The sequence below is a fragment of the Lithobates pipiens genome, unplaced genomic scaffold, assembly GCF_037356315.1.
Source record: "Lithobates pipiens isolate NorthernLeopardFrog02 unplaced genomic scaffold, aLitPip1_a1.2 Scaffold_16, whole genome shotgun sequence".
In the NCBI taxonomy this organism is placed as follows: domain Eukaryota; kingdom Metazoa; phylum Chordata; class Amphibia; order Anura; family Ranidae; genus Lithobates; species Lithobates pipiens.
This window is the reverse complement of record NW_027507748.1, coordinates 629,920,204-629,933,000: the sequence shown is the minus strand read 5'-3', so window position 1 is coordinate 629,933,000 and position 12,797 is coordinate 629,920,204. Positions and strand designations below refer to the sequence as shown.

At 34.9% G+C, this 12,797-nt stretch overlaps 1 protein-coding gene across 12 annotated transcripts in view; it reads left to right on the top strand.

Annotated features, from left to right (window-relative positions):
* Positions 1-11,859, top strand: part of POSTN (periostin) — a 78,488-nt gene extending 66,629 nt beyond the window's left edge. For 3 of the 12 annotated variants that reach the window (XM_077484177.1, XM_077484175.1, XM_077484171.1), the window contains 4 exons: positions 429-512; positions 2,164-2,244; positions 4,651-4,692; positions 10,819-11,859. In XM_077484177.1, the coding sequence (XP_077340303.1) occupies positions 429-512; positions 2,164-2,244; positions 4,651-4,692; positions 10,819-10,862 (251 nt within the window). In that variant the 3' untranslated portion in view covers positions 10,863-11,859. Of the gene's footprint in view, positions 1-43; positions 143-428; positions 513-2,163; positions 2,245-4,650; positions 4,693-8,926; positions 8,961-10,818 lie in introns of all 12 variants that reach the window. The other 9 variants (XM_077484169.1, XM_077484167.1, XM_077484179.1 and 6 more) reach the window with 6 other exon arrangements.
* Positions 11,860-12,797: the final 938 nt, after the last annotated feature.

Sequence of the window (12,797 nt, the reverse complement as noted above, 5' to 3'; positions counted from 1 at the left end):
TTTCAGTTCTCTTGTTTTTCCTTTTTACAATCAACTTTGTTAGAACCCACAATTTCTAAGATCACTAGAGTGATTGAAGGTGAGCCAAGTTTTAAACTGGTAAAGGAAGGCGAAACTCAAATAACTAAAGTGATCGGAGGAGGTAAAGTAAAAACAATGGGTCTTTCATAATTCTGTTCTCCAATCATCTCTTCTGATGATCTCTTCAAGCTCAGTATAAAAAGCATTCTAGTATATACAAAATTCACATTTTCAGGCTAAGAAAGCGTATACCATCAAGATAAATGGTGAGCGATATACTTCCTTCTGCCTTAAAGAAAGGAAAACATTCCCCAAAATGACATTTCTACCTATTTTATCATCTACTTTTGGTAAAAGTATGGTTACACAGGACTATATTAAGAGTTTGCTGGTTCATTTGTTTACAGGTCCTGAAATAAAATACACTCGTGTCTCCACTGGTATTGGAGGTGATATTAGTGATGATGAACTTAAAAGGAGGCTAGAGGAAGGTTTGTATATATTTTTATGATCTTATAAATAAAAAAAATGCAATTTAGCTATTTAGAAAAATATGCATTTAGTAAACATTCTGGATATTTTACAAACTAAGAGGTTGATTGATCATTAAATTGAACCTGTGCTCAGACTACACATACTAAAGTATTTACATATTCTGAAAAGCAGTAAATGCAGATCAAAACAAACTCTGATTTGCCTTTGTGTTTATAGGTATTATGAAGAAATACATTTTCAAATATCACCACACAGGCACTGAACAATGTTTTTAAGTTGTTAGAAAGTGACTTTAACCCAGCTTCAAAGACCTTGTTGTGATCTTTGAGGATATTTGAGAAGGATTAACCTAACATTATGGGCAACTAGAAAGGCCAGGGATGGCTTGTTTAAAACTGTTTTGTTGTTTGTTAGGAATGTGCAAATAATTCAATGGCTATAGTGTTATTAGAGGAGCGCTTTAAAGTCCAGCCAAAACATTTTCTGGTCTTAAATAGAGTGGGAAAAGTATACAGATCCTATATAGGTAATATTTCTGAGTGTCATCCAAGGATTGATATCCCATTACTTCTCCCCCTTGTCACCTGAAATCTCCCCAAAAGAGATGCGACCAGCAATAAAATACTATTTTATTGCTTACTTTGAAATCTCATCAGGTTTTTATTACTGACTGTGTCTCCATTAGGGAAGAGACCCCCATGCATTCCAGTGTCTCTCTTTATGTGATGTGTAACATGGTATCATCAAGACAGAAAGTAAGAGAAGATTAGCCCAACATGAAGTTCTAATCCTGCCTCACACTATCTAGTTTTTAAAAAGAGGTTTGGGTTTAAATTGTGCTTTAATAGTAGTATTACAGTAAGTAAACTAGAATAGTACCACCAATTTGCTGTTAGGGTTAAAAGTGAATGCATTTGTCTGCTTATTTCAATCAAAAGTTTAGCCACCAGAAACAGACAGATCCAGTAAGATGTGCTGTGATGGAATCAGCTATATCTTAAGAAAAATTTTAATTAACATTTTTTTTTATTGAAATATTAGCAAACTTGTATAAAAGTGGGACTTTATAGGCTCAAATAATTCAAAACAGATGTTTCAAAAGAGATATGGTGTTTAAAAGAGACACCTTATATGGCCAATGATTTGTTGTTTGCAGTGATTGGTACAATAGGCTACACAGAGACTTTAAAAAAAAAGTTAATTCACCTTTTTCAGAATCTCTGTGAGTAAATAACAAAAGATCTGCTACATTATCCCATCAGAGTAATAATTTGGTTGTTTGACCCTAAGGTTGCTGTTCTGGTAAATATTTAGTAACTCATTCAGTAAGTACAGAACATAAGGGGTTTACCATAGTACAATTGGTGTTATGTTTAAATCTATTTTTTTGTTCAGATATTCCCTTCCATGTGTAGAATTCTTCCATGCCTATTTCTCCAGGAATACCATTCCTATATGTCTGAGTTTACATTCTCCATTTATCTATTAATAAACAAATTAGGAATATTTGAAGTCAAGAATAATAGGATATTTAATTCATTTTCTCTGAGCCCTGTATGCATTTAATACTGCTGTATGGGTTATGGCAACCCTCTGATTCATACATACATTCCTGAACATTGATGACATAAACATGTATCCTATCAGAAGTCACCAAGGTATCCAAGTTCATTGAAGGTGATACACAATTACTTGATGATGAAGAACTGAAAAAGCTTCTCCAGGGAGGTTAGTAAGTGAAACTGGGAAACTAAAAACACATAACACAGGTTATGCTGGTGATGGTAAGCTATCTGGTGCAATCACTTCTTTTTGAAGACTAAAGTTGTATATTTTATTTATAGGTTCTACACAGATAATCACAACAATTGGAACAATTTTAGGAGTGAAAAAATCAAATTTACTTGGAAGCTCATTTGTGATACAATTTAGTCTTTAAAAAACAACTAACACAAGGGGACAATGAACATTTGTTTGTGTCATCTTTTTGTTTCATAAGTGAAAAACATAATTATGAGATATTTGGAAGAAATACAAAAAATTTAAAAGAATTAAAAAAACAAAGATTCATTCCTCCCCTAGCCCTCTTTATGGCATGCGTTTGGTAGACCTTAGCCAATGTTGATTCAACATAATCCTTTTTAACTTAGCTCGTTTTGGTATCTAACACAAGATAATTCATAACAGTTGAAAATTGGTGCATAATCCTTTTTAACTTAGCTCGTTTGGTATCTAACACAAGATGATTCTTAACAGTTGAAAATTGGTGCATATTTATGTGCTAACATAATGTTATATAATTGTAATATCCAACTGTACTTAATAAACATGATCTTGTTTGTAAAGGTGCTCATAGATGTAATACAGTCATCAATGGCATAAACGGCTCACAGTTAGGTTAACTGTAGGGTATGGCAATCCATGGTAGACACTCTCAATTTTCTATTGGGATAAAAATGCTTGCATTGTATTTTATGGCCCAAAACTTGCTATTTGTCTAGCTGTGACATGCATACTAATATAATATGTATGCATATATATTCATTGTGGGGGGGGGGGGGAGGGGATATTTCTTCCATTGTTTGCTCATACTCAGCCACAGTCTAAAGTCTATGGGCCCTTTAAAGCTGAACTATAAATGTGTAAGGTGTAAGCTACAAGGGGCAAATACTCCACAACAGGTTTCTATTATGCACAAAAAACATAGAATATTGGAATTAGAACTCCAGCCTCACCCTTTCCGTCTCCTCAGGGTTTCCTTAGGGCTATTTGTTTATTTTTTTTATAGGAGATTGATTTTCTCATAGTCTTCTCCTGAGTTCTATATACAGTTTTAATTTCCATGATTTCATCACACCAATGCAGACTGTCTTGAAATGTCTATTTAAAGCCACACAATCCTGTATATAATTTTCTTACAATCCACTCGTGGTAAATATAGTTTAAAAGTGGCATTATGAGTAATGAGAACAGCATAGTGTGCCCTAACGCCTGCCACCAATTGAACATATACAGAGGTTGAAAGGTAAGGTAAAATCTTGCTTTAATCACAGCAATCATTTGATGAACATATAGTGTATGTATAGTGCTGCTGTGGTTGACTCATAAAACATTTTTATGATTGACTAGGTAGGAATGAAGCACTGAGCGTACATTACCCTTCTAGTGTGATAGATTGCCCTTCTAGTAAGATAGATTTTTAAACATGCCTTTGGATACATTGTATGTATTGGGTGATTGGACGTGCTTGAATTAAGCATATCAGATGTAAACTTTAAAAGCATAAAGCTTGATATATACAACTGAATGTTTTTTTAAAAACCCTTGACAACAATACATAAACTAAATGCTAATATGAAGTTAGCATCTAAATATGTTAGATTAATATAATTTAGCACCCATTAAAAATGTGTACTTTGACTATATTTATCATTTCTATGGAAATAATCAGAATAATTTAAGCTCGGATTGGGCTTCTCCTACTTTTTGTACTTCATGCAGTTAGCAGCAGGTATCACAACCTTAAGCTACAACTGCTCTTCATTATTGCTGCAGCTAATGAGCTTCTCGTATGTGACATATAGGGAGATTAACTAAAATGGGTGCACACAGAATTGGGTGCAGCTGTTTATAATAACCAATCAGCTTCTAACTGCAGCTTGCTCAATTAAGCTCTGACAATAAAACCTGGAAGCTGATTGGCTGCTATGCAGAGCTGCACCAGTTTCTGTGTGCACCAGTTTTAGTAAATCTCTCCTATATTGTCTGTGTTAATTTGGTGGCTTTTCCTACATACCCAGGATAGAAAATGTAATTCAGATCCTTACGTCATCTTTTATATATAATTTTAACCTTGACCATGAATATATGTATTATAATAGTTTTTCTTTAGTAGTGGTTAATTGTATATATCTTTAAATGACCAGGATTATAGTGCAGAAACAGTTTGTGTAAGTGCACATACATGAAGAAAATTGTTATATGCAAACTTCTGGCATTGGAAAATATTTTATGTCAAGAATTGTAAAGAAATGTGAGTTTATAAAAAGGTTGTAATATTTAAAGTGGGAAATTAATCAGCAATTCCACTAAGTGCAGTTATCTTATTATTTATTTTCTTCTTCTTTTACCCAGAACCTCAGGTTAGAAAAGTACAGACTGTCAGAAGGATACAAGGTATTTTACATTTTGATTTGTTACAGTTTATTGTCTTTACTGTGTTAAATCCCATTCGAATGGAAATGTACTATTGCGGCATCATACAGTTTAGCTGCTTAGTCTAACTTTCTTAGAACATCGGACAGACACCATAAGCCTTCAATTGACAGATTCAACCTTATTTTATTCAGAATATCCTACAAATGCATTTTTTTACGAAAACAAAAGAAATAAAAATGAATTTTTGGAGTAACTTAATAAATGTATTTTTCGGACAAAATCGAAATTCAGAAACAAAATATTTCAGCGTGCACAATGCTTTCTGATACAAAGAGCTACACAAATACATATTATACCATGAACTGTGAGAACCAACTCTCTCCTCCTCAGTTCAGTACCATCCTTTCTATTTATGTAATTTAAACATTTTCTAATTTTAACTGTCACTCTGTTGTTAATGTAAGGCCTCATGTACACTGCTGCTGCTAAACGGACGTTTACGAGCAGTTGGGCATTTTCAACTGCTCCTAAACTCTCTTCTATGTTATCTTATCAGTATATGTACACAGGGTCGTTTACATTCATTTCTAAGCAGTTGGGTTTAGAAGCATTTTTTGGGATGCAAAAAAATGGGTTCAGAAGCTGAGTTTAGAAGCATTTCAAGTGCTAAATGCTTCCAAGCATGGCTAAACGTGGTAACTCACTTTTAGCCGTGTTTTGTTTACAGGTGTTTTTCATTTTTGGCTATTGTAAACGCTTCTAAATGCAAACGTGGCAAAACGCGGTATATAAACACGGCAAAACGGACGTTTTAAATGTGGGTTACTATCGGTCAAGTTAAATCATTCAGGAGTTGTAAAAACGTCCCATGTACATGAAGCCTAAGGGTTTTTAAAGTATAAGTATATGGCTAATGCAAAATACATAACATATGTGCATGTAGAATACAGCGTTTTAATTATGTTTAGGCCAGTAAATGTTTTAGGAAGCTTATTTGTAGTAAAGAGCTGTCTGAAACTTGACACTACTGCTTTTCTAAATCTGAGCATTTTAACATGATTGTTGTCATTATAATCTGCAAAGCTCTAATCAGTCATATTAATAACACTGACAGCATGAACAGTATATCATTGCCAGCAGAAATCAAGCCAAAACATGTTTAAAATGTTTCACAAGAGATCTGATATAGCTTAAATAAGTAAAGATTTGCTTGGGGGTAATACCTGCTTAAATATTATATATATATAACAAAATCATGAAGGGATGGCTGAGCTTTAGAAATGCAAGCTGACTATATTTTCTACATAAACAATAGTTCCACACCTCACTGAACGGCCAATGCAAGGTGGGATTTTATGTGTCATGAAGTACACTGGTAGCATTGGAGTTGATTTACTAAATGGTAATCTGGCTGCACACTTTGCAGAGGAATTCTATCTGAGGTTAACGAATAAATAGAAATACACTTTGCAAAAAATACCCAATCATGAAAAGTATCAACAGAAAAGTAAAATAAAGATTTTTTCTTGCACATGACTGAGAGATGGAAGTCAGCAGAGAGTTGTCTGTTTTTCCCTTGAAGAGTGAACAGTTTGTCTTTAGCAAATAAACCCCAGTGATTCAGAAGAGATACCTTCCAAAGCTGTTAAGAACTGCTATTATTCCTAAATATATGGGCAGGCTGCTTAAACCAGATCTAGAACTGATGGTGTCGACCAGGTCTCTAAGATTTCTAAACAAAGGACCAGTTTACTGTCCTTCAGAATATGGGGGGGGGGGGGGGGGGGGTTGCCAGGCTGACACCAGTGGGATTAGAAAATGCTTCAGTGTCAGTGGGAGTGAAAAATGTCTCTGGGTTGATGGTCAGGGGGAAAAAAAAATTATTAATTGTATCCCATCATTATTGTGGAAGGAATCGTTCCCTGTAACTAATGTCAGTGGATGGAATTGTGTCCTATCCTTGGTATTAGTATGAGGAATAGCATTCCATCACTTAGATCAGTGGGAAAAATAAAGTTCCATCAATGGGTGGCAAGGTAAAGAATGCCCCAAGGGTTGGATAAATGCAAGCAAAGGGCCGCAGTTTGGAGACCACTAGTGTGGGCTGAGGCGTTGATTTACAAAAGGCAAATAGACTGTGCACTTCCCAAGTGCAATTATACTCTACAAGGGCACTTGCCCCAGAGCTTGGTAAATGCAGTAGAGCTTGACATTGCAAAGAATACCCAATTACATGCAAGGAAAAAAAATAGTATTTTTGCTTTGCACATGATTGGATCATGGAAGTCTGTTGAGCTTCTCTACCAACCTGGTTTGTTGCACCAGGATAAAACAGTCTTGACCGAACTTGACTGAAATTGACATTTGATCTACTAATGGCAAACATGTGATATTACTAGTAGCTGCTAAAGTTTTCTGACTGCTAGTAATAAGCAACAATGTGCACCAACAGGCAGGGAGATCTCTTAAATGGTTACCTTATCCTTACCTTACTGATATTATGTGGCATAGATAATGCTAATAAATTGTGACTGCTCCCAGGCTCATCACAGTGGATAACTGCCTTGGACATTCATTTTTAGCATGGGGTAACAACATACACTAATGGTGAAATAGTGGCATTACTCTTACTTTCTGTGTATTCAGTTAAACAGATATTGGAGGACTCAATGGAGGTTATTTACTAAACCTGTAGAGGGCTGAAATTTGAAGCCTATTGGTTACCATGCACAGCTGCACCAGATTCTGAGTGCATCCGTTTTAGAAAATCTGCCTCAATGCCAAGATCCTTACAGAAAAAAAAGTAATGTGCAGTATTCCTCTTATATATTAGTAAATTCTTGCAAAGTAAAAAAGTATCTTGACATGAAATACTCAACAGCAACTGGGCACATTTTGTTATTGATCATGTGTCTTTAAAAAAATGTGCAAAGAAAAAGAATGAATATACAATTTAATAATTCAGGATGCAGCAAAGTGAGATAACAGAAGGCAGCTATTAAGAATAATGATGTGAGACTCACTTTTGAAAAGGAAAATAACATTCATTCTGAAGTGCTGCCCACTTGGAAAGATACACTGGAATATTTAAATGACTTGGTCAATAAAGTCATTCCTATTAGTCATCAGTTCCTGAAACCTTGAGAGTTGTTTAATCCGTATAATTGTATGTTCTTGGGTCCTGTAATATTTCACGTCCTTGGACTGTGACTTGGGTGGCTAAACGGCTCAGTATTTATGACAAATTAACAGAAAAAAATACTAAGTGTGCACTGAATTTTAATATTACTTGAAAACCAATGTAGGCTTTGTTCAATAATAATGTTTTAAAAGCTACAATATCCTGATATCCTGTAATATGAAGCAACCAGTGAGATGTTAATGTCCATCAATTTACTGTAGTCAAACTACCAAAAGCTTATTTCCAGTTTCTCAGTTTGGGATGCTGCATATCATTGATAAATGCAACATGTTATTTAACATTACACCAACCATCACAAACTATAGTGAGAATAAGAGTTTAGCCACACTTAAAATTAATTTATTATTTAAAGTGGCATTATGTAAAAATGCATTGTAGGTTGAATTCAAGCACATGATTGTATTCCTTTGCATAAGTACATGTTTGCGCACAGGGAGCATAATAACACCTACCGTACAAGTTTTGGGATAAACAACAATTATCCTATAGATGACCCGCCAGGGGGTTCACATGCTACTTACCAAAATATCAACCATATGTTTAAGGTTCAAGTTAGATGGGAACTTTGCACATTGGAAGATACTGTAAATGCAGTAGTTGGATAATAGGAAACATTTAATTTGTCCACCTTTATGAAAGCTTATTTACTCCATGTGTATCGCATGCATGGAAAAATGTTAAACCAATTAGAAACATTTAGTGTAAAAATCTGTTTTACCCTCTTGACAAAAGCAGATATTTGAATGTAACTTTAATAAGTGATATATAATACATTCACTTTAATAATTAACACATGATACAGAAGAAGAAATGCATATTAAAGAATGTGGAACATGCGTAGGTCCTACTGGGGGTGAAGATAAGAGCTAAATATTAACTGTATTAAAATGAAATATATTGCTGGCCTCTTTCATAACAATGGTTGTGCTTAAATTAATTTAACTAAGAATTAACATGTAAGAATAATTGTTTATGACTCAAAACCAAAAGGTGATCTTACACTGATACTGGAAAATTAAACCACTGAACTCTTTTGCTTTTGTGTTTTAGGCTAATTTGCACTCACATGGCCTTGCAGCATAAGGTAGAGCTTCACTAATGCTATGCTTTTGCTTTTGCCCTAACAGCATGCCAGTATTTTCTTGCTAATATTTATTTAAATATTGTTTTATCTGATCCAGTTATGAATAGCCAACATTTTCAAAATTACAGAAACCAATTAAAAGCAGACAAAGCTTTTTCAAAGGAAAAGTATCGCTAAGATGTGTGGTCAAGTTGCATACAGTTGAATTTTGTGTTTACTGATTGTCAGACCCTCCTCTGTATACACTGGATCTTACAGGTAGCTTTGTTCATTATAAAGATGAAAAGGGAATTGATGACAGCCATTGACATTTGTCAAAGTCTGCACACCCCTCTAAGGAGAGTTAAAGGCTAGGTTTACACATATTCAAATGCAGAGAAAAGGTCCCTGCACCATTTTAGAAATCACAGTCCACATGGGAACCAGAAGTGCAGTGCAGTTGCCAGTGTGGGTGTGATTTCCATAGCGTGCAACGTGTCATTTGGATTAATGGCACCCACATGCATTCAGCGCATTTGTTTGAGTGGGTGGTTGCGGCTGCAGGAACAAGTGCAAACCTGCAGCAGAAACCACTCACACAGGTGTGAACCTAGACTTAAAGACTGAAAACTGAACATGTGGCCAGGTTATGGGCATTCAAATATTGATCTATACTTCATTGCAGTTAGGGAACTTTAAAGTGGTTGTAATCTCATTACAACTACTTTAACCTACAGGTAAGCCTAGATTAAGGCTTACCTGTAGGTGCAAGAAATATCTCCCAAACCTAAAAGGTTTAGGAGATATTTGCAGGAATAGCAGCACCGATGTCTACGGCGCATTCTCCGTAGACAGCGGGCGCAGCCGCACTGAGCGTGCTGTTTCTAATGGCAAGCATGCTGTTAGTGGCAGCCCCAGCATGCATGTGCGGGAGTGATGTCATCGCGGCTCCAGCCAGCCACAGATACCCGGAAGTCACTCCGGGATAAATGTCGGTGTCAGAGGAGGCGAATGAGGGCCGATGCCGGGGCTTCAATCTCAGGTAAGTAATTCATAATGAGCTAGTATGCTATGCATACTAGCTCATTATGCCTTTGCTTTGCAGGGTGTATTTTTTTTAAGAGGCTTTACTACCTCTTTAAATCAAGTCCTCACTGATCTCTGTAGCTGGGATAAATGAATCCTCAAATTTTACATTGGAGACAATGAAATCTCAACTCACCTTCCTTTGATTTATCTGGCAGCAGGGGCCAGTCTACCAACCTTCCAAGGTAAATAAAAAGAAGGTGATGTAGGCTGCTCAGAAATCTGCTGCAACATGATGAGTCCCTTTTGTAATTTTTAAGGATTGCTTACTCCACAGTGACTGTAACTATAGAGATCAGTGAGAACTGGTTTATAAGATTTACTGTCTGATAAGTATGTGAAAATAGCCTGGCCACATGTTTACTTTAAAGCAAATGGCTATTGAACTGATTGTGTGAATTACAATATGCACCTCTGCTAAATTTATATTGCTTACAAAATTTTAACCAAGCTTCCAAAAAATACTGAACTATTCCAATGGTCCACCAGCGGATGAAATGCAGAAACAGACATAAAATACCATTTACATCACGAAAGCAGCAAACTGACTGGTTGATAAGAAACCTTCAAAAATGTTCATAAATTCTTAGAAATGGTAGTCTGATGTACAAATGCGATGTGTTTATCAGTGATGTAATGAAAACAGGCCCACTATACTTGGTTCCCACATTAGTAAATCAGATCCAATTCTTGTGTACTAATAACTATTTCAATAGGTTTTAACACTGGTAATGTGTATGACTGTGGTCGCAGATTTGACTGTGAAATTATTTTATTTGTTAATCTTTAACAGGTCCAGTAGTGAGAAGAAAGCAGAGAAGAAGTCACAAGTCATAAATTCATGAGAACCGATTCATGATATCAGAATTATAGAAGATCAGCGTGTGAACAAGTCAAGGAGTATACTACATTGGAATAATGATCATTTGGATTGTCTGTCATCTTGCACAAATATATTTGTATAACATTATTTTTCAAGGGTTGAGTATTTTTTGAGCATGAACCAAAAAAAAACCTGAATGTATAAAGATAATGAATAGTTCCTAATATACCACCCTCTACAATTACCTACAATCAGTTGTGAACTTGTGCTATATACAAATTTTTGAAAATAAAATCTAGACAAAGCTATACCACTTCATGAACAGCCACCATTTCTTACACAAATCTTGAATCTCTGTTTTCTTAGAGTTCAAACAAACCATTTTCTTCAGGGATTCTGTGTTTAAAACACTTTACATAATGTGGTGCTTTCATTTTTTTTTTTTTTTACCAAGACCTTCAGTGCTTATTTCTGGTACTAACTCAATGGGTTTATTTGTAAATTATGCCAATTTTTGTAACTCAGAAAATGATAGAGTCATTTGCTTATTTTTATTTTTTGTTTTTTAAATGTTATCTCAGTTGTTGCAATGCAACTAAGGATGCTAGGGAAGAAGTGATTACTTTACATTCTTGTGTCTTTTTTCTTTAAACTGAAACTAATTTAAATTAAATTTGGGTTTAGAGTGTGAAAAACAAAGCATATGCTTTTTGGCAGAATTTTTAAAGCTGCCTTTCTGGATAAGTTTTGTAGGATTTGTAATATAAGCACCACTAGCTATTTTTTTTTTTTTTTTAAATGTTGGTGAACACCAGAGCCTGTGGTTGTTAACTTTTTCCTACTACATTCCTTTAAGAAAAGTTTACAGAAAATGTTTTCTTTCACATTTCTAAAGATTTGTTTTAGAATATTAGTTTCTATTTAAAGAAATTTTAAAAAGCTATTGGGTGTGCCTGTATACCTCTGTTTCTTAAACAAATACTCAATAAAATGTGGTTGAATTACACCAAAGTGTGAGTGTTTTTCTTTCTATTTAACGACCTCAATACTTACACCCCCTTCCTGCCCAGACCAATGTTCAGCTTTCAGCGCTCTCACATTTTGAATGACAATTACTCAGTCATGCAACACTTTACCCATATGAAATTTGCGTCCTTTATTTTACACAAATAGAGCTTTCTTTTGGTGGTATTTAATCACAAGTGGGTTTTTTATTTTTTGTGCTATAAATAAAAAAAGACTGTAAATGTTGTGAAAAAAATGCCCTGTTCTTTGTTTCTGTCATAAAATTTAGCGAATTAGTAATTTTTCTTCAGAAATTTTGGCCAAAATTTATACTGCTACATAGCTTTGGTAAAAATAACCCAAATTAGTGTATATTATTTGGTCTTTGTGAACGTTATAGAGTCTACAATCTATGGAGCCTATCACTGAAAATTGATCACATCTGATCAGGCCTTCAGTACATCAGGTGTATGTCATTTCTAGAGACACTAGCAAGTCATCAAGACAAATACCCCTAAATTACCCCTTTTTAGAAAGTAGACATTCCAAGGTATTAAGTAAGTAGCACGGTGAGTTTTTTTTTTGTTGTAATTTTTGTCCCACAATTCTTTGCAAAATTAAGATTTTTTTAATTTTATTTTACAAAATTGTGATATTATCAGGTTATTTCTCACACACAGCATATGCATACAACAAATTACACCCCAAAATAAATTCTGCTACTCTTCCCGAGTATGGCGATACCACATGTGTGAGACTTTTACACAGCCTGGCCACATACAGAGGCCAAACATTGAAGTAGTATCTTCAGGCATTCTAGGAGCATAAATTACACATCTCATTTCATTCCTACTTTTGCGAAGGCCATGGAGCACCAGGACAGTGGAATTACTCACAAAATGACCCCATTTTGGAAAGCAAAAAACCCAATGTATATTCTATGA